Here is a 20,575-nt window from a genome sequence, read left to right as displayed (position 1 = left end):
CGGCCAAGCAGACATGTCCCAGGACTCGCGTTCGAGGAAAGGAGAGGAATGGGCACTCGGCCCGCTCAAGGGATGTCCCAGATCTTTGAAGGATTTCCAAGAGGGTGGCAGGGAAATGCTGACATCACCTACATGGGAGTCTCCCTATCCTAACCCAAGAACAAACTGAATCAGCGACGGAGGTCAACCTGGAATTGCGTGTCCATCGGAGTCCCTGGCCTCCGCCTCACCCCTGGTGCTGGTGGTCTTTACAAGTGGGATCAAGGTTAACCCGGGAGGGCTCAGAGCAGCTGACAAGCAGCGAGGGGAACCTTTCAGGGGTCTTCACCCCAGTAGCCATTCCCACACCTGTGTGGTTATCGAGCCCTTTGTCACACAGGGTGTCTCACTCTGACCCCATCCCTGTCCCGTGGGATGGAACGCAGATCACGTCCGCCCATTTCTCAGATTGGGAAGCAGCTGCCCAGAGAGATCAGCCAGGGGTTGAGGCCCAGGGTAGCACGCAGGTCTCCCCACACCACAGTGGCTCCATCACTCCTCTTGTACTTCTGTGGCCAGAGCCCCTGTCCTGCGTGAGGCTGAATGTTCTCTGAATAGAAGCTTTACCGGGGGTCTCTCAGGCTCCCGTGCAGGGCTGGGCTCATACTAACGGGCTCATCTCCTCACTCATGTGTAAAGCACCCTGGATCCCAGCGTGGTGGCAGGTCCGGGCTAGGCCCACCTGTATTTTTTCATCAGCCTAATGGGTAGGTTTGACCTGCAGATCTCCAAGGTTCCTCCCAGCTCTAGTACCTTGTGAGTCTCCCCAAAGAAATACAGGGAAGGAGTCAAGGCCAAACAACAGATAGGTGGCAAGCTGGGAGAAACCCAGGTCCTCACTCCCTGCTCAGGGCTCCCCCAGAGCAACCATGGTCGCGAGGCCGAGCAGGAATCCATGGTGATGAAGTGCTCACTGCTTTCATTTTGGAGCCCCCTTGAGGGCTTCAGGGGTACTCAGAAAAACAAAGGAAGCCTCTTCTAGCCTTCTTTCTGGGAAGGGACAGGGTCAGGAGGAGGGGATGAGAGCACCCTTGGTGGGTGATGATGGAACTCAGGTGATGTCAGCCTTGGACCCGGCTCCAGCTCCCCAGCCTTACTCCCTGGAGTAGCCAGTTGAGACCTCTACTCCTCTCCAGCCTAACTACTCCCAGGGCCATCACCCCTCCTCATTCAATGTGCTTTCTTACCTTCTTCAGACCAGGCAAATACCAAAATCCTTGCCCAGGGCCCATTCCCAGTAGATGACTGGTGTTTAGACAGAGAATCCAGAGGTGCATTGAGCTGGACAAATCATCTAGTCTTACTGCCCATTTTACAGATTTGAAAACAAAGGATCAGAGAGGGAAAGGTTTTATACCCAGCCCTCATGCTCTCCTTGCACCGCCTGTGACCCTGAAGGCCAGCTGCCTACGCTCCTGGAACATTCAAAATACAGCAGGGGCATCTGCTCACAAGACGGGCAATAGCTGGTTGAGAGAGAAAAACAAAGTGACAAACCAACAGGAACCTGGGACCTCCACGAGGACCCAGGCCCAGGCTCAGCCGCAGTACATGGAACTCGGGGTAGATTTCGTTGTTGCTATTTTGTGATGATCTATATATAAAGTCAAAGCCTCTTCCTCCCCAGTGAAGCAGACCTGCTGATGGGGCAAGGGTAGAGAAATAAGGTCCTGGGGACCCTCCCAGGATCTGGAGGTGACCACTGCCCACCCAGTCATGGCATCTTGCCCTGGCCAGGGACAGGGCTGGGTCTGACCTCATGCCTAAGGCACCTGTCCAACCGTCCCTGTCCCTCCCCTCCAGCCCACCAGCTTCCACTGTGGTGTCCAAGTGAAGAGACACACATTCCATTTCTGTGATTAAACAGCACCGCCCCCCCCACACATACAAACATACACATCAAAACCTTGGGTGTACATGTAACAGTGACACACACCCTTCTACCTGCTTTCGACCTGAACTGAAGAATTACTAAAACATAGAGCCTGGAGAAGCGTTAGAAGCTCCCTCATCTCACAAACAGGGAAACTGAGGCCTGGACAGGGAGCGCTCAGTCCACAGTCTCAGTGGTCTGAGCCTGACAGGGGCAGATCCTATGTCTCTGAATCCCATCCTGTGGCCCCTTCCAAGCAGCTCAGGCCCCTCAACAGGGCCCAGAGTGCAAGGTGGCTGGTGGACACCAATTTCATTAATGCGCTTATCTGCCAGAGCAGGGGCAGGGGGCGGTCACGAGATCCGGTGCCAGATGGAAGGACCGCGGCACACCCCAAGGCCAGCCTGAGTCACAAACGTGCCCAGGAAATGGCAGGCAGCTCCTTCCTCCCCCAGCTTTGACGAAGACCCAGGGTTACAGTTTTCTAAACCACACAGCGAAGCCCTTTCCAGCCACTCCGAAGGCCTCTCCAGACATGAACAGCTCCACAGGCCCCAGGCCCCTTCCTCCTGCTAAAACCAGGCAAAGTCTCATTCCCGCCCACCCGCACGCCGCAAGCATCCAGACCACCATCACGAGCCACATCCAGACACACTGGGACAGCAACGCCAAAAGCTGACAGGGCACGAAGCCGGCGCCACACGCGGGGCAAGGCGCTCTAGCATGTTCCTCCACCTCCCCGGCCCTGCTCCTGGCCCAGTTCACTCTCAGGCTGTGGGGAGCCAGGACTGGCACCAGCAGCTTCCGCTAACAGGCGTGGTGGGTGTGGCTTCCCCTTCAGTATCTAGGACACCTCGGCATCCTTCCGTGGTGACTCAATGGCAGGAGCACACGGGGGGAGGTCCTCACTGAGGTCTCGAAGAGATTTCAGTAGCTGAGCCCCAGCCCAAGAAGCTGGTGGCTGGGGCTCCTCATTGTCCATGGAGGTGGGGTGAGGGTGGGGGTGGAGGAGCCCTGGGCCCCGGAACTGGGCCCACAGAGGTGTAAGGTGCTTCAGGACTCACTGACATCACAGGAGAGCATCTGTTTCACCCTAGTCATGGTTTCTACATGAGGGGAAGGGGAGCTGGGGGGGCTCAGGGATTCTAAGTGGCGGGTGGGGCTGGGGAGCAGTTTCTCTGAGGCATCCATCTCTCCCTCTACAGCTGATGCCCAGGGCAGGAGGGGCAGAAGAGAGGCCACCAGATGAACCCCTGCCAGCCGTGAGTCGGGGTAAAATAATGGAGATGGTGAGTCTTCTTCCACAGGTCCTTCCACACTCTTTCCATCTCCTTCCCAATCATATCCACATTTCTGGCTCAGCAATTTTCCTTGGGCCAAGTGAAAAGCACCAGAACGTTCCCTGACCTTTAGCCTTACACCCAAACTGCAGTCTCAGACTAGAAGAGCCCTGGAGCTGTCCCTTTGCCCAGATACCCAGGAGCTGGGCACCCGGATATTGTGATGTTGGGTGAGCAGGAGGGGCCTTCACATCTGGCCCACACTGAGGACGCTCTGGCCATCCATGCTAGACCTCTGGCCAGCCTCAGGGACTGGCGAGCACACTCAAGGAGTCCACATTGAGAAGCAGGCAGGCCTCACCCGAACCCCCAAAGCAAGGTCGTCAGCCTCACAACCAGGTCAGGCGATCGCTGAGGCTGGAGGAGATGGGGTAGGTGGAGCTGGGACCTGCTTGAGGTGGGCAGGGACACTGGACAAAGGGATCAGGATGGGACAACTTTTCCAGACTTGAGGAGTATTTACATGTCTGGGGTCAGGGTCCAGGGGTCCGTGGTGGGTGGGCCCAGCGCCAAAATGGGAAGGGGGGAGATACCCATCTGCGCCTGCATTCTTCTTCCCCCTGGGGGAGCCTGGCTTCCAGCCCAGGGCCTGCCCGGGGAGAGAAAAGAGGCAAACATGCGTGGCGGGCGCCCACCGGCAGCCCCAGCCTGTGTGCGGACGGGAGGAGGGCGGAGGGGCTCAGGTGGCCAGGTTGTCGGCCGGGAGGCCGGCCATGCGGATCTGGGAGCTGCTCTTGCTCAGGATGGAGAGCTGAGTGCCCCCGTTGACCCCGCTGCTGGCCAGGGACGGGTGCCGGTGCTTGAAGTCCACAGCGAAGTAGCGGTTCACCTTCCAGCTCCGCCACTTCCGCTTGATCTCCGCCTGCACCTGCAGGGAGCAGCAGGGGCAGTCACCTCCAGAGGGACATCCTCTCCGACCTCACCCACTTGCCTCCTGCCCTGGGACCCTTCCAGACTGGCACTGCCACCTCCAGCAGCGCCCAGTCCACTCCCAAACTGCAGCCGGCAGCTCCGGCGACCCCAGTGGGAAAGAAAGGCCTCTGAGGAGCTGACTGCAGCCCCTTGCCCATGTCACTGTCTGAGCCAGGCCCACTAATGGCTTCCCAGGGTCCATGGCCTTTCATGTCCACAGTCAGAGACTAGCCCATAGGAGGCGTCGGGGAAGCTTTAAAAAGCTGGCCCTGGGGGCAGACAGATCGGGGCAAGGAGCCCACTCTTGCTGACCACCACATTGGGCTGCATGCTAGACACACCTGGAGAGTGTAAAAAACCCAGACAATCAGACCATGCTCCCCACAATCACATCCACACCTCTGGGTAAGGCCTCCGCATGTTTGAAAGCTTCCAGGGGCTCCAGCATGCACTCGGGCTGAGAACCGTAAATCATGCACCGTAAAACAAGCACACCCCTGTTTGCTCTTAGCCTAGTGGGGGGGCACCCCATCTCAGCCTCCATGTCCCACTCAGTCCACACCTTAGTCAGTGCACAAACTGCACAAATGGAGATGCGCGCCCCTCCTGTGTCAGCTCCCACATCCATGGCAGGCCCCGGGCAAGCCTGTTACTCCCATTCTCTGTCTCCCTGTCTGCCTCTCCTTGCCTGTCCTTGTCTCTGGAGGGCGTCTTGGGATCACTGAGCCCAATCTTCTTATTTCTCACATGCATAAGCCCGCCGAGGCCTCACAGCCAAGACCCAGGCTCTGGTGCTCCTGACCACGCTCAAAGCCACCACCCAGCCAGTCCCATCTCAGCACCTCTGTCCTGGGTTCTGCTCAAAGCATCGCCCTAACTGGTTAGATCCCGAGACCCCAAGAGCACAGCACTGGAAATGGAGTATTACTAGAAGGTTTCTGCCAAGTCCCCACAGTCCCTTCTCTATAGGGGCTGGGGCTGGGTTTGGGCAGGCAGGCTGTCTGTGGGGAGCAGTGCTGAACTGTGGGCAGCTCCCCGATCAGCACCCCGGCCCACCACAGCCTCACAAGCCATAGGCACCATTCCTATGCCTTCCCTTCCTCACTCTCAGTTATTTACTAAGGCATATCTATGGTGAGAGCCCTCCCAGGTGGGTCTGTACTCCACAGCAGATGCCTTTATGGGGGTGGGGGGCTCTGCTCCAGAGGCTGGGCTTGGCTACACAGCAGACAAAGTGGGAAAGATTCTGGCACAGGGGGAAGGCTGTAGGAGACCCTGGCACCATGCCACCCCCACCCCCCCGCATACAGTCTGGGAGCTGGCAGAGCCCTGGCCTGGATTATAAGCCCTGTGAGGCCAGCAGGCCACCTCCTTATCTGCTCCCCAGCAAGCCCACCTCCACCGCTGGGAGGCCAGTGGGCCAGGGTCTTACCTCCCCATTGAGAAAGCAGTAGAGAACAGCCACCACAAAGCCCTGCGGAGAGAGAGCAAAATCACCTGAGCGTGCTGGCCAGGGGCCTCCCACACAGGGTTTGTGGGAGGTGGCACCAGGAAGCAGAAAAATACAGTCACCTGGAGAGGGGCACCTGCCACCGGGGAATCTGAGGTAAGATGGGACAAGTTCTGCTCCACCGAGATGGCCACAGCCATGGAGACCAGTGGCTGATGAGAGTCCCCTCCCATGGACACACCTGGCTTCGGAGCTCACAGGGTGCATGATCCACAGACTGAAGTCAGGACATGGACACAGAGGTCTCTGAGGCCACTCCACTCGCACCTGTAGCCACTGGTGAGGGATGGGGAGCTACCGCCTTAGAAGGCCCAGGAGAGGCCTGGCTCAGGACCCCAACACAGTGACGGGAAGACATCAGCGTGTCTTCTCACGGGAGCCAGAGCACAGTCAGCAGAAAGGGCTCTCCCAGCTCCCTGCTAGTCTAGATCACTTATTTCAGAGATGGAAACACAGAGGCCTTGTTTAGACTAAAGAAGTTTCTAGAACCACCAGCAGGTTAGGGCCCGGGCCCTGGATTCCTGACTCCTGTCCCCAACACGCACCTGGAAGGAGCCCAGGCCCAGCTCAAACACCAGCCTCTCCCTCTTGCTGACATACTCCGGGGAGAAGGCAAATATCGTGTAGTGGATTCCAAACAGCGGGATGAGCAGCAGGGTGGATCGGGCCAGGCGCCTGTCGGGAGAGAGTAAGACATCTGTTCCGGGGGCCACCAGCGCTTGGGCCAGAGCCACAGAGGGCAGAGAACCCCAGTCCCGGCCCTTCCTCTCCCCCCGAGCTAGAGCCCCGTCCACAGACCCCCTCAGGGTTCTCCCAGCTCCAGAGCTCCCTGGGAGGTTCTGGAGGCACATCCCCCCGTCTGCAGGGCCCATGCCCCACTAGGCCACATCAGTATCTTGCAGACCCAGTAAACATGCACATGTGCGTATGTGATTTGCAGACACCCTCGTGGGGAAAGTGAAGTCAAGGCAAACACAGGGATGGGGTTTGGAAGGACGACAGGATGGGGCCTCAGCAAAACAAACATTCTCCTGTTGCAAAGGGAGCTCCGTGTGGCTGAAGAGTCACCTTAGGGGCCACAGGGGCAGTTGTGTTTCTGAGTCCAGGGCTAGCCAGGGGCACTCATGGAGGGTCACAGGGAGGTGCTGAGGGCAGGGAGGTAGAGTGAAGAGCAAGGAGAGACTTGGACTGGATCCTAGGACTGACTGACTGTGGGCATGAATGATTCCCACCCAAGCAGGAGGAACCTGCTACCAGGAAACTGAGTCAAAGAGAGAGAAAGTTGTCAGCATGGAGGCCAGGTGGGCAGGGAAGAAAGGGCCAAAGGGATCTCTTGTCCCCAAGCCAGCTCTTCTGGGGTTCCTCTGTCTGCCACTGACTCCCTGGCCCGGTGGGAAGGGTTTTGTTCTCAGGGGCAGGGCACAGAAGCCACGAGAGCATGCACAGTGCGCATTCTTGTGGGCCCTGCTCTACGAAGAGGGGCCTCCCAGAGGGTCTCCAAGCGTGGGACCCCATCTCCACCTACCCCAGCATACTGGCTCTCTCTGAATCTCCTGAAGAGGAGGTGTGCCCTGGAGGTGTGGTTCACCCCCTGGGCCCTCTGAGTCAGGGTCCACAGGTGGGCAGCTGGGCATGGGGGCTGCCAGTCGACTTGGGGCAGTTACACTCTGCACCCCTCCCTCTTCCCCATCCCAGGTTTTCCGGGGGAGAATGTTCAGTTGAATCTGGGCTCTAGATCTCAAAAGCAAATCCATGGAGCTCGAATGAGGCCCTTGGCTTTCCCAAGGGAAGGAAGGAGGGAGGCAGGGAGGAGACGCGGAGAAAAGGGAAGAGCAACCTGGGGAGACCTTCATGTGGACCAGGGCCCATCCCTGGAAGGAAGAAGCCCCTCGAGGGCTGGGCGCCAACCCACTCTCCCCCTGCTCACGGGCAGCCCATTCTGCAAGACCTGGGGTCCCTGGACCAGGGCTGGTGCCAACATGGTCTGAGCTGTGGCCCCTCGGAGCCCAGGTCCGGTGCTGCAGTGGTCTACCCCTCCATCTGCCTGTTCTCAAACGGCGGCTCCTGAAGGCAGACCTGGCACCTCACCTATGCCCCCCAGCTTCCGGGGCCAGCGCGTGCCAGGCACGGCTCTCACGCTGTGGAAGCCTGTCCGGGAAGGAGTACCTGGACCACACAGGCCCGTATGAAAGCCTCAGGGACCTTTCACCTGAAGGTGACCTGGGCTCTCGGGCCCTGCTCATGCCTGGCACCCAGAGCCTGGCACCCGAAGACAGCAGGAAGTGTTGGCTAAAGAATGACAATTTGAAAAGAAGGCAAGTGGTTTGGAAATGCAGGCAAGTGTTCATTTGGGGGGGGGACCCTCTGTGATGCTACCTAAAGGGACTACTTTACAAGAGCCTCTTAATTGAAGGGGCCTGTGGTCCCTGCCCTCCTCCCTCCTGCTTCTTCTCCCACAAATGGGACCATTTCCAGGGACTTGTCCCTGCAGTGTGAAAAGTGCCCTGGAAACCAAAGAGCCAAACCTCCCCAGCTTTTGTGGTGGCAGTGGGTGGCACGGGATTAGTGTGGTGGCAGTAGGTGGCACGGGATTAGTGTATGAGAAACAAGTGACCTTTCAGGAGTTGGATCTGGCCCTGCCCAACCCCTGGCAGGTGTGGTGACTGGTATTGGGGTGTCCTACCGCACAGTCCAGGGGTAACACCTTCCCTCTGGCAGCCCTGAGGCAGCCCGGAATGGGCGAGGACTCTGCCGGGGACCCAGGACATCCCAGTGACCCCTTTGGCAGATGGGGAAATGGAGGCAGATGGGAGGTCGCTAGGACCTAGAATTCTGGGACCTCCGTACTTCAGAGCTGACCAGAGGCCTTGGAGTGGGGACATACGGTGTGAACCTCAAGACGCTTCTCTGAGGACAGTCACAGAGTCAGCGTATGATCTGATTAACCCGAGAGACAGGGACACAGGGCCTTGGCATCTGTCCCCCCGCCCCGAGGAGGCATCCATGGCAGAAAAGTCCTAAAACATATCAAGAAGGGCTTCCACCAGTCAGAGCTGCCCATCCTTGCTTAAAGGGACGTCCCAATGAGGTGGCCGCTCCCATCAGAGACACCCTGGGGCCGAGAGACAGGACTCCCTGGGTTCAAATCCGCACCCTGCCAATTATGTGACCTGGAGTGAGTCACTTCACCTCTCTGTGCCTCAGTTTTCACATCTGTAGAATGGGGATAATACAAGCACCCACCTCATAGGGTTCATTCAGAGACTGAACACCGACCAGCACGTGAGTGTGAGCGTGGTCGCTGCAGCGAGGGTCCCTGTCCCAGGGAGGGGGACCGTATGAACTCAGTCTCTAAGACTGGCAGAAATAATTCGGCAGTTCCAAAGACTGGACCCAGGGAAATCGGGCATTTGGGAAAACCACACATCGAAGCAGCAGTGATCGAGGGTTCCAGGCCCTTGCTCAGCACCAGCCAAGCCACGGATGCCCCCTCAATGGCTGCAGCTCTGTCCCCACAGCCTCCCGTCCCAACCCCCCCACCAGGGTGCAAAGAACTCACAAGACACACAGACGCCAACATGCAACAGCCAGGAGGGGGCCCAGGCTGGAGGCACAGGCCGAGCTCTGCTCTCCCCAAGCCCAGCGGCGGGACGCAGGCTCCAGGCGACGGCAGCATGCGTCTCCCTCCCTCCAGGACACGGGCCACAGCCACGCACACTTACAGAGTAATGGTGGACAGTTCTGACATCTTGCAAGAGTGCTGCTGAGCCCGCTCTGGCCTGCAGTAGCATTTCTGCACGCAGCTGCTGGGTGTGACAAGATCAGCACTGGTGTCAGCCGGGGCACCGGGCAATGAAGAAACTGAGGTGGGACTTAGAGCCGCACGGTCACGGGGAGGGCAGAGGAGCCCAGGGTGTGGAGGCAGGACCGGGCAGTGACATGAAAGATGAGGAAGCCGAGGGCCAAGGCAGGGTCAGCTCTGGACACAGAAATACACGCCCACACGTGTACACATCTGTGCACACACATGCACACACACGAGCACTGGGACCACTGACATGGGGGCGGGGGGGGCAAGAAAACACGTGTGTTTGGAAGGTGTGGGGGCCTGGGCTAGGTCTTGGAGCCAGAATTTGTCTCCAGAGTTGGCTCGAGGCTCAGAGCGTGGCCTTGCTAAAGGTCACCCAGAGAGGTGGGCAACTGGAAACACACCACTGACCCCGTGGTGCCCGGCCTTGGGGGACGGAGCCTGGAATAGGCCAGCTGTGGGCTCGATTATGAAGCCCGACTCGATGTCCACTGATCTCCCCCCTACATTTCTCTTCTCCCCCCCGAACCTTCCTCTGTCTGAGCCCCCAGGCACCTCGGTGTGTGCATACGGGGGCGGTGGTGAACAGAGGTGGCCTGGACAGAAGGGACTCTTAGTCTAGACCTAAACTATCCTATATGACAGCCACTACCCATCTGCGGCTATTTGAATTAAAATTAAATCAAATTTAAAATCTACACCCTCATTGGCCCCAGCCACATGGCAAGGGCTCGACAGCTACATGTGTCTAGCGGGTCCCACGTGGGACAGCACAGATCGCAGGCATCCACCACTGCTGAGAGTTCCAGCGCACGGTCCGGCCTGACTTCCTGAGAGAAGTCCAATGGGCAGGGGCTGAGGGGGCATCTTCTGGGCACTGCCCCACTGCCTGCAGAAACGAGTCGTCTGCAGGGGCATCTGCTCGTGGGCCAGGGTGCCAGTCTCACTGGACATTCCACTGGGCAAGGCCCAGAACTTCCACCTCCACAGAGAGGCCTCAGGCGGAACGTCCGTCTCTTCTAGCCCTTCTCTGTCCTGCTTATGCTTGGGGTGGTATGAACTAGGGAGACCTTTTCCTCCCCTGACAAATAAGTAAGATTGGGGTTAAGACTGCACTAGACCTGCCCACTTCACAAACCTTCCTCAGGCGCCATGTGGCTCTGAGCTCCGGACACCTGCCAGTGACCTGACCAATCTTGAGGGGGGAGGTCTGATACAAATGAGGACAGAAATCCATGAAGAGATTCACAGATTCGCTCTGTGATTCCAGCTCTGAGAGCAAGCCTGGAGGACCCTGGCATCGGGTGACATGTCATTTTGCTGAGGCAAACATCTGAATCACACATTTCAGAGATGGGACAAGCCGAGGGCTGCCCAGCATTTGTGCCTCAGTGGGGAGCGCGGTTCTCATTTAATAAACAGCATCTCAATTCCCACCGCACTGTGAGGTGGGTGGTACCGGCCCATTTTATAGACGAGGGATGCGGGATATGGTGCTCAGCTACTCAGAGTGGGGACCCCAAACCCGCAGCATCAGCACCACCTGAGAGCTTCTTAGCAGAATCTCAGGTGCCCCCCCCCGCACCTGCTGGCTCAGAATCTGCACTTTAACAAGACCCCCAGGTATGTGAGAAATTTCCTCCTGTGTCCTCAATGAACGTCAACGAGTGCTTCGTATACATAGGGACAGGCGGACACATGTATGTATGCTGTTCTTTCAATTACGCACATATAAGTATGTAATTTTAAAAGCTTGGCTGGCTATTCAGGAATGGAAGCCGTCCTGATCCCTCAACCTTGGCCTACGTGAGGCACAGAAATCGGGGTCCAGGGGCCCGAGAGCCCAGACTGCCAATGTCACCTCCTACACACTAGGCTTCCACTTTCACGAAGAATTCTAAACCCTCAGCTGTTCTGTGAGGCCTCTCCTCCCGGAGCTCCCAAATTGTCCCTGCCCTTCCAGGACCCTGGATACAGTAAAAATAGACTCTGATTTCTTCAAAGTGTGCTCGAGGCGGAACTCAGCTGCTGGTAGACATGTGCCTCTGATGGGGGCTGGGGTGGGGGAGGAAACGGGGGAACCTGGCACCGGGGAGGGCTCTCAAAAGAAAAACTCTGGTCCCCAGGAAAAGGCAGGCTAACCCTGACCCCGGCCCCGAGCTGAGCCCTAACCCCTGCCCAAGACCAAGTGGAGCCTGAGCACACGCTGAGCCCTGACCCCGGCCCAGACTCCATGCCCAAGTCCTGGCCCGGATGCTCATTGTGAGTTCTCCAGGCAAGAGTGTGGGTGGCTCAGGGCCCCCGCCCAGCCCAACAGGTCCTTCTGGGGCCGGCCGGGAGCGAGCGCAGTCTTGATCTACAGAGGACAAACCCTTATCACCTGAGCAGCTGGCACCAACCTACAGGAAAGGGAGTGAATGCTGGGCTGAGGGCACAGGCAGGGGGTCCTCTCGGGCTTTCTTGGGGACTCCCAGGCTTACATTTGTTCTGGAAACAGAGGAGAAAACCGAAAAGCTGTTGGTGGATCCGAAGGGCTTCTCAGCCCCACACATAACCCTGGTGGCCCGAGGGGACTCAGGCATGGCCCTAAAATCTCTCCCACCACACCCTGCCCTTTCCAGTCCCCCGCAGCCTCCCCTCCCCCACAGGGGACATCTGTCAGCTCCATGCCTGCCGGGTGGGCAGTTCCGTACAAGGCTGGGACCCACTGGGGCCTTTTCTTCCAGGAAGCCTCGTTTATGTACTTGCTTAACACCGTCTTCCTGACTGGGAAGTCCCTGAGGAGGGAACGATGGTGCAGTCAGGCCTGGGGTCAGCGGCCTGCCTGCAGGGTCGCTGTGCCCTCCGGCTTTCCTATAGCCAGCTCCCTCCGCTGTGACACAGGCAGTATATTTCGCATACACGCACTTCATATACCTGTCTCGCCAGATCCTCTGGGTGCTCGTGAGTATTAAATGTGCATGCACTGCCCTGGCTAGTGTGGCTCCGCGGTTAAAGCATCGGCCAGAGCACCAAAAGGTCTTGGGTTCGAGTCTCGATCAAGGGCATGTACCGGGGTTGTGGGTTTGATCCCTGGCCCTGAGCCTGCTGCCTGCGGGAGGCAACCAATCAGTGTGTCTCACATCGATGTTTCTCTCTCTCCCTCCTTCCCTCCCTTCCACTCTCTCTAAAAATCAATGGAAAAAATATCCTTGGGGGAGGATTAACAACAATTACAAATTGTGCAGGGACTGAGTTGCAGGTGTTTTCCAAGCTCTAAGCTCTGAGCAGCGCTGTCCCTTTGGTCACCCCTCACTTTCACCACCAGGGCCTTTTTGACCCTGGAAACCCCCACGCTCGTCCCTGAATTCAATCGGATCACCCTCCCCACCTGGTGGGTAGACCACGAGTTTCTAACCTTTGGGCTTGAGATGAGCACAGTTTCACTTTCTCTATGAAAAGGATTTGCTGAGATTGGAAGGGGAATTTTTTTACACAGTAGAAGCAAACCGATTAGCTGGTTCCTTAAACACTTGCGCTTAAGCGTCCAGGCAGCCCTCCTCGTATTGTACTTCGCAGACAGGGCTTTTTTCTTTTTTGCAAATTGAAAGTTTGTAGCAACCCTGCCTCCACTGAGTCTATCGTTTTCCCAACAGCGTTTGCTCCCTTCGTGTCTGTCACATTTTGGTAATCCTTGCAACATTTCAAACTCTGTCATTACTATTCCATATATTACGGAGATCTGTGATCGGTGATCGTCAATGTTACTATCGTAATTGTTTTGGGGCACCACAAACCGTGCCCATATAAGACAAACTTAATCGATAGATGTTGCGTGTGTTCTGACTGCTCCAGCGACTGCCAGTTCCCCGGTCCCTCTCCCTCTCCTCCGGCTCCCCTGTTCCCCAAGACACAACAATACTGAAGTGTGTTCTGGCATCAGCAGTGTCCTTACTCAGGACGCAGCTGAGCCCCTGTGTGTCTCTGCACAGGCAGGGTGAGGGGACGCTGGAAGAACCCCCAGAGGAGAGGTCCCAGGACCTCCGGAGGGGAAACAGATCCTACGAGGAAGCAGGGAAGGGTAACTGAGGCTGCCGGAGCTCAGAGGAGAGACGAGGCTGCCTTGGCTACACACTGGCTTCAGGCCTCTGAGATAAGTGCTCGCTGGGAGCCAATCCACCCTCGAGCAGGGGAAACTGCAGCCAGACACAAGGACACAGTTTCTGATGCTGGACAGGGAGGTGAGGAGGCGGCAGGCCCTGCTGTGTGGGGCCTGAGACGAGGCAGGAACGACCTCTCTAGGGCGCTTAGTTAGTTGCAGAAAACAGGCCACACTGGTTCCCCAGTGCAGGGCCTCGGAGACTTAATGACATATGATGATGAATAACTTTTGACTATATAACATACACATATAAGCAGAGGTGGGTAGAAACTTGCAAAAGAATGAAAAAACAGTGAATGAATAAATGAAAAGAGGTCTTTCACACTATAATGCAATCATCCTCTATGCAGAAAAAACAAAGCTTAGGAAGCCAGGCCCTGTGCTGACCTCCCACCCCAGGGTAAGGGCTGCCACAGGGGGCGGCGCCTGGGCTGGGCACACAGACCAAGGGAAGCCCCGAGGAGCCTCAGGAAAGGATGCCGATGGGTCTCTGAGCTCCTGCCTCCCTCTCTCTCTCCAGCAGAATGACTAGGTGGGGAGCCCTCTGCTAGGCCCTCCCTGCTGCCCTACTTGTCTCCCGGGGCAGATATTCAAGTTCTGAGCCCCAGGTTGGGGTCTCCGATGAAGGCAGGACAAAGCCCCTCGCGGATACAATGAGAATAGCTCAGCACCTTCTAACCTGCTCTCCTCTTTAAAGCCTGAAGCAACACATGTGGCTTATACCCTGCCCACAGACAGACCCCCAAGACTGCCCCCAGATTCTCTGTGCCCATCCGGCCCCTCCAGCCAACCACAGGGGTCTGACGTTCTGCCCCAGCGTTAGAAGTGCCCCCACAGCCCGCACACCTGGCTGGTCATGCTTCTGACCGCGAGGCAAGAAGAGTGAGACGGCAGGCCCTCCGTCTGATTCAGAAGGGGTCGGGCGCCGGGAGAGGGGTGGGGAGAAGCGAGGAGGGAGAAGCTGTTGGGGACACGACTGCAATACACGTGTAGGAAACAGACCAAACGGCAGTGGGAGTGAAGAAAACCCTACGCTCAGCAGTAAGAGGTCACCCGCGAAGCCCATCGATCCAAACATATCAGATGCTCCTTCGCTGGGGGAAGAGGGAGTCATAGCGCGAGGGCCAGACCCAGAGGCGGAGCTGCTCCAAGGGGAGGCCAAGAAAAAGAACCCCTCTCCCATGGCCCAGACCAGCGAGAATGCCCACGGGACTCGCTGGCGGGGCTGGAGCATCACGTGGGCTGGGATGGGAGCAGCAGGCAACCAGGGGCGTCATGAGCTTCCCAAAGAACCAAGATCCCCAAAGGAAATCCGACTGCCGAACAACCAAGATCTAACTACCCTCGGGCGTCTGACAACTTCCATCTTGACTCTCCCAGGGTGACACGACATCTGTCAGTCTCCTCCATCTCTTTGTCCCAGGAGCTCCTGGGTTGGCTGAGGACAGGCGGGCGACTAGATTTTAAAGGCACTTTAATCAGAAAGAGACCCTGCAAATGGCCACGCTAGGCTACCCCGTCCCCAAAACCCAGGCCTCTCCCGTGGCCTGTGCGGGGGCCCACATAGCCATCGGGGTGGTGGTGGCATTCACCCCGTGGTACTTACAAGTAGATGCTGGACTCGTTGCCTCCCATGTCCGGAGACTGAAGCTTCTGCACGAGGATGAAGATGATGCCGACGAAGAGCCCGAAGTTCACCTGAGGGGCGGAGGAAGAGCAGAGGGAGGTGACTCTGGGCAGAGGCTTCCACACTGTGGCCTGTGCCCAGGCTGCCGGTCCCCCAACGGGGCCCTCCCCCGTCCCACGGAGGTGCCATCGAGACTCGTAATCCAAGGTGACGTCCGCACGGTTGCGATGATAGGAGCGATAGAAGCAAACGAATTCCACAGGGCTGAGAAACGGGAAAGAGTGTCCTGAGCGGCCCAGGAAAGTGAGCCATTTCTGGGAGAGAAAGGGCACATAGGGTCGAGGTGATGGAAACCTTCCAAAGCCAGGCAGAGAAGCTGCTGCAGAGGTGAGAGCTGCCCTCTGGAGTAACTCCAAGTTCAGAGTCGCTGAATGTGGGCAGCTGGAGTGGACAGCCACACGCGCTATCCATTAAAGGCCTGCCTGGGAATAGTAACAGCAGTTACCTGCAGATGACGATCAGGGGCAAAAGCTCTAGACCAAGTGGGAAGCAATGTGCTGCTCCGTGAGAAAGGCTAGCAAATAAATAAAAAGGAGGCACCATGAGAGGACCTATGAAAACATGCCACAGTGTCACAGTAACCAGCCTGAGGGGGTGCTGGCCATGGGAAAAGCTAGTAGATTAGCAACATCGAATAGAAAATCTGGAACCAAATAGGATACAGTGAGTGTTTAGGATACAATGGCATTTCAGGATAATGGAGAAAGGATGATCTATTTAATACACAGAATTGAGAGCCTGGAACGTCTATCCATTGGGGGGGGAAATAAAATTAGATAAAACTGGGTATCATTTCAGATCAAGAAAATAAAATTTCAGATGGTTTCAAGCATGTAATAGCCCGATCAACAAAAATGTGACAAAACAATTAAGAAGCGTTATCTTTCTATCATAGGTCCGGAAAGTCCTTCTTCAACAAGAAACGAGGCTCAGAATGTGTAAAGAGAACGTCGATGCTTTGACTGCATAAGATTTATGCCATCTTGGAAATACACTTACAGCATGTTTACCAAATGAAGCGTTACAATCCTTCAAACAGAAGAAAGACCACAACTAGGCTAGAAAAATAAGCCAAAAGATAAATAAAAAGGAAATAACCAGGATAAAAACAAATTGTCAATAAATGTTTGGAAAAATGCCCTGCAGCACTAGCAATATGGAGAAATGTGCATTAAGGCACTGAGCAACCATTACCCCCCGTAAGACTGTGCAAAAATGTAAATGATTTTAATATTACAAGTGCAGCAGACAATTGACCCAGCCATTCCCATTCTAAGGATTTTTTTCTAAATAAATCTCAGATATGCAGAACTATCCTTACTAGTATCTTGGGTGATGAGGAAAACTGGGGTGGTATAAATGGCCCACTCTCAGGACAGCTAAATCACATGTATGTCCATGTTGCAGAATATAACACAGCCAGGAAAAAGGAGGCTGGCTTGGCCAGCGACCTGTTCACTTCCTCTCCTGAAATGCCTTTGCGCCCAAGCCACCATCTTCCCTGCTCTGTCCCAGGGACACTCACCATTATGGAACCAACCACAGGGCCTTTGATCACCCACCACAGAGGAGTGCTGTCATTCATGTCCCAGCAGCTGAGAGAGAGAGAAGGGAGAGATTATGCTCAGGGGACAGGATGCCTGCAGGACAATGTCCTTGGCCCCTGGGTGGTGCTTCTTTGCCTGCAGCTCCCTGAGGAGGGGCGGCTGGCAGGAGAGCTCTCAGGTACCGTGGGCCTTCCCTCTGCTCCCCTGTCACAGCAGAGATTGAAGCCCAAGAGTCAGAGTCACCAAAGGGCTCCTGGGAGAGGGCCACATTCTCTCTTCACACCTGGGACTTTTGGATGGGGGACATTCCCCTGAAACTTCTTCCTCCCTCCCTAAAAGGAAGACAGATGCTCAGCGCTGGGACCAGGCGCAGAGCGGGGCTCTGACCATGCCCATTCCCACTGCCCAGCTGAGACGTGGCTGGGCGGATCCACCTGTGGTGGGCACAGGGCGCAGTGGGTGCCCAAGGCTGGGGGTCCAGTCTGGGCCCGGCGTTGGTTGGTTTATCTGGGGCAGTTAACGTGGAGTTGGGGCAGCTGGGGAGAACCCACATGGAGGACCCTCCCTGGGGCCCGCACTCACCCTGTGTTATCAAAGTAGAGCCTCAGCCCAGCCCACACTGACACACAGATCGTTGGGGACCCTGCAAGAGCAACAAAAGGAGCCCCGTGACAACAGGAACACCAACAGATGCAGTGTCCCCTCAGACTTGGGGCTCCTGGTGGCTAATGGGCCCACTCAGACATGGGGTTCTGACCCACAGGCATGACCCCTCTCAGACCTGGAGTTTTGGGGACCCTGACTATCTGTTCCACCCAAGGGTTCGTGTCTCCCCCAGACCGTGGGCTATCTCCTCCCAGAAGGACTCCAGATGGAGCATGTCCTCTCAGAAGGTGGACTTTCTGTGGACAGAAGAGCAAGGAAGACTCCAAGGAGCAGATGTGTGCCATCAGCGGGGACGGGAAGTGTCTCCTCCCCTGACCTGACACCCCTGTGGGATGCTGAGGACATCCAGCCCTGAGGCCACGCCAGTGACCTACCCCAGCCAACCATGGTGTACCAGTAGAAGTATCTCCTCTCGGGAAAGAAGGTTTCCACCAGCAGGGTGAACAGGTACAGGCCCTCGATGAACAGCCAGAAGTAGTTGGACACGACGCAGTAGTGGAAGAAAACCATTACGGCCTTACATTCCACCTGCCGGGAGGGCCGAGGGGGAGAGAGTGTGAGCCCCATCCCCTGCCTTCCCCCCAGAATCCAGCCCTGGGACCAGAGAGGATCCCAGGGGCCCTGAAGCTCAGGCTCACACACCCCATGGGTCTGAAACACTCAACATTCCTGGCTCCGAAGAGTTTAAAGTTGCAGCAGCCCATGCTTCGAGTGGAAGCTGCCCATGGGGGCAACACTGCCCATGTGGGAAAAGACAGGGTGGGGGTGAGCACAGAGCCCCACCCCTCCCCAGGCTCATTCTCCCCTTTCCGACCCCTTCCCCGGCCCCACAGGCTAGAGGAGTAGGCAGGTCCCTATGGGAGGCCCCTTGATCAAATGAGGGCTTTAGATATCACAGGGGTGGGGGATACCCCTGGTCCCCAGAAATCTCACGGAGACCTCCTCCACGTGTGCCCTCCCGGGTCAAGGCCCTGTGCTCTGGGCCGCTCTGTCATCCTGCCCCATCCAAGCCTGTCTTCTCTGCTGACCTCCGAAGGCTGGAGGTCTAGGGAGGCAGGTGGGCTAGAGAGAAGGCCAGCCAGCCAGCCCGCCAGCCTCGGGGCTCCGTCACGGCCGGGCAAGCCCTCTCTCAGCCTGCATTCCTCCTCAGCCAAGTGGGCCCGGCCTTCCCACCTGACCTTCCACTGCTCTGCCCAGGGCATGCACATGCCAGGTGGCTACGGGTGGCCTCGTGATCTCTCCTGGATGCTGTGTTCGCTGGGGGCAATGGTTAACCTACAAGAAAGCCCCCAGGCGGCGGGTGCCCCAGGATGGCGAGCCCGGCAGGGCCCAGCGCACTCACGGTGGAGACGAAGCAGTGGCTGCTGTCGTGTTCCTCGTACAGGATCCAGTCCTTGATGAAGACGGAGATGGCCCTCAGCATGAACGACCCGAACAGGTTCATGTGGATGAAGTTCCGGGTGCAATGCAGCTTCCTGCACCGGCGGAGGGAGAGGCCTTGGAGCGCCGAGCCTGCAGCACGGCGACCCGACGCGGGGGCTGCTCTGGGCCAACCACATGGCCTTGTGTCCACGGGGCCTTCCCTCTAGACCACCCCCTTCCTCCCGCCTCTTTAAGGTTCAGGCTGAGCCTGTATTCCTCCTCAGCCAGGTGGGCCGTGCCTTTCCACCTGACCTTCACCTGCTCTGCCGAGGGCGTGCACACGCCAGGGGACAGGCATGGGATCACACAGGGGAGTCCCCGGCTACCGGTGGCCCCCGTCACCTAGCCCCGTGACTCAAGGCCAAACTCCTCCCTCCAATGACCCCTCTATCTAGACCAGGAAGATACACGCGAGGCATGTAGGTCTCCCGCCCTGGGCAGGCCCGCTGTCCTCTCCCGCAGTCAGGTTCCCCATCAGTTATCCTAGGAGGGGGGGAGACGCCTCCCGATGCAGTCCCAGGACTGACATCCGGGGGGTGCAGCACAGGCCCTGAGCTGGGGTGGCCGCGCTCACTGGAGCAGGGCTGGGGCTGGAGATCTCACCGGAAGCGACACAAGATGGCCATGGCAGTGGTCAGGGAGACGAGCGACGTGCTGTAGCCAACCGTGTACAGGGCCTTCACCGACAGGTAGTAGTAATCCTGGAGCAGGGTACAGGACAGGCGGGGCTCCACCTGGGGCCTGCCCCAGCCCCAAGCCCAGTCTCCCAGGCCAGGGCCTGCCCACCTCTGGGCCCAGCGCCCAGCTCCTCCTTCCTCTCTCCTCTTGCTGGTCTCACCTCCTCTACGAACACACTCAGTGCCTCTACCACAGGGACCTCCCCAACCTCCCAACCCCCCAACCCCCCAACCCCTGCTGAGCTGCTTCCTCCCCTCTGTACAGTGTCTGCTCTCATCAGATGCTCAATAAATGCTGTTGAAAGCAGAAGCACTGACCAATCCGGTCACCCGCCTTAGCCTGGAAAAGGTCCAGGAGGACCCCTGCTGGGCCCAGCAGTAACCCTCCGGCGGCTAGGCCACTGGAAGGCTGGATGTCCTGGAAGAGTAGCCAGGGAGGTGGGGGACACGTGGTGCGGGCTGGAGGAGCTCAGGCAGTGAACCAGCTGCTTCTCAGTCCAGAATGAGTGAATGTAAGTCCCGCCTTCCATGCATCTGGCTTGGGTACACAGCCGGCGCTCATAAATGCTACCCAGGGACCTGAGATTCCTATAGTCCCATCAGGAGTCCCATCAAGGCCTCTGGTAGGAACACCCTGCCGCCCGCCTCCTCAGCCCCCCACCTTCACCACCTCCAGGTGGGGGGCAGGCACTCACCTGGTCCCCGCTCTCAGATTCATTATATTCATCAAACCCACAAGCATCAAAATAATGAGGGAAGGGCTCTGACCAGCCGTCCTTCGTGCAGTTCCGGCCTACCACCCTCATGCCTGCAGCAGAAGGAGAACTCAGAGGCGCGAAGATGACTTAAGAGGTCCCTGAAATTCTTACTCCAAAGTTGCTTCACAGGTGGGGCTTCCCGGAAACCCATATGGCCCTCTGAGCAGCACGGCAACTCAGGTTCATGAAACCTTC

General features: G+C 57.4%; 1 protein-coding gene across 3 annotated transcripts in view; it reads right to left on the bottom strand.

Annotated features, from left to right (window-relative positions):
- Nucleotides 1-753: 753 nt before the first annotated feature.
- The window catches only part of ADCYAP1R1 (ADCYAP receptor type I), a 40,837-nt gene continuing 21,015 nt past the window's right edge, over nt 754-20,575 (bottom strand). Inside the window, exons 7-18 of one of the 3 annotated variants that reach the window (XM_081147564.1) lie at nt 20,318-20,430; nt 19,549-19,646; nt 18,866-18,998; nt 17,898-18,051; nt 17,440-17,500; nt 16,836-16,905; nt 15,230-15,321; nt 11,886-11,969; nt 9,397-9,480; nt 6,220-6,349; nt 5,597-5,638; nt 754-4,120 (exon numbers count right to left, since the gene is read on the bottom strand). In XM_081147564.1, the coding sequence (XP_081003690.1) occupies nt 3,932-4,120; nt 5,597-5,638; nt 6,220-6,349; nt 9,397-9,480; nt 11,886-11,969; nt 15,230-15,321; nt 16,836-16,905; nt 17,440-17,500; nt 17,898-18,051; nt 18,866-18,998; nt 19,549-19,646; nt 20,318-20,430 (1,250 nt within the window). In that variant the 3' untranslated portion in view covers nt 754-3,931. The remainder of the gene's footprint in view (nt 4,121-5,596; nt 5,639-6,219; nt 6,350-9,396; nt 9,481-11,885; nt 11,970-15,229; nt 15,322-16,835; nt 16,906-17,439; nt 17,501-17,897; nt 18,052-18,865; nt 18,999-19,548; nt 19,647-20,317; nt 20,431-20,575) is intronic. The other 2 variants (XM_081147565.1, XM_081147566.1) reach the window with 2 other exon arrangements.

The sequence above is a fragment of the Miniopterus schreibersii genome, assembly GCF_964146895.1.
Source record: "Miniopterus schreibersii genome assembly, chromosome: 9".
Classification (NCBI taxonomy): domain Eukaryota; kingdom Metazoa; phylum Chordata; class Mammalia; order Chiroptera; family Miniopteridae; genus Miniopterus; species Miniopterus schreibersii.
Note: the sequence above shows the minus strand (reverse complement) of the source record. Positions and strands in the feature narration are given on the sequence as shown.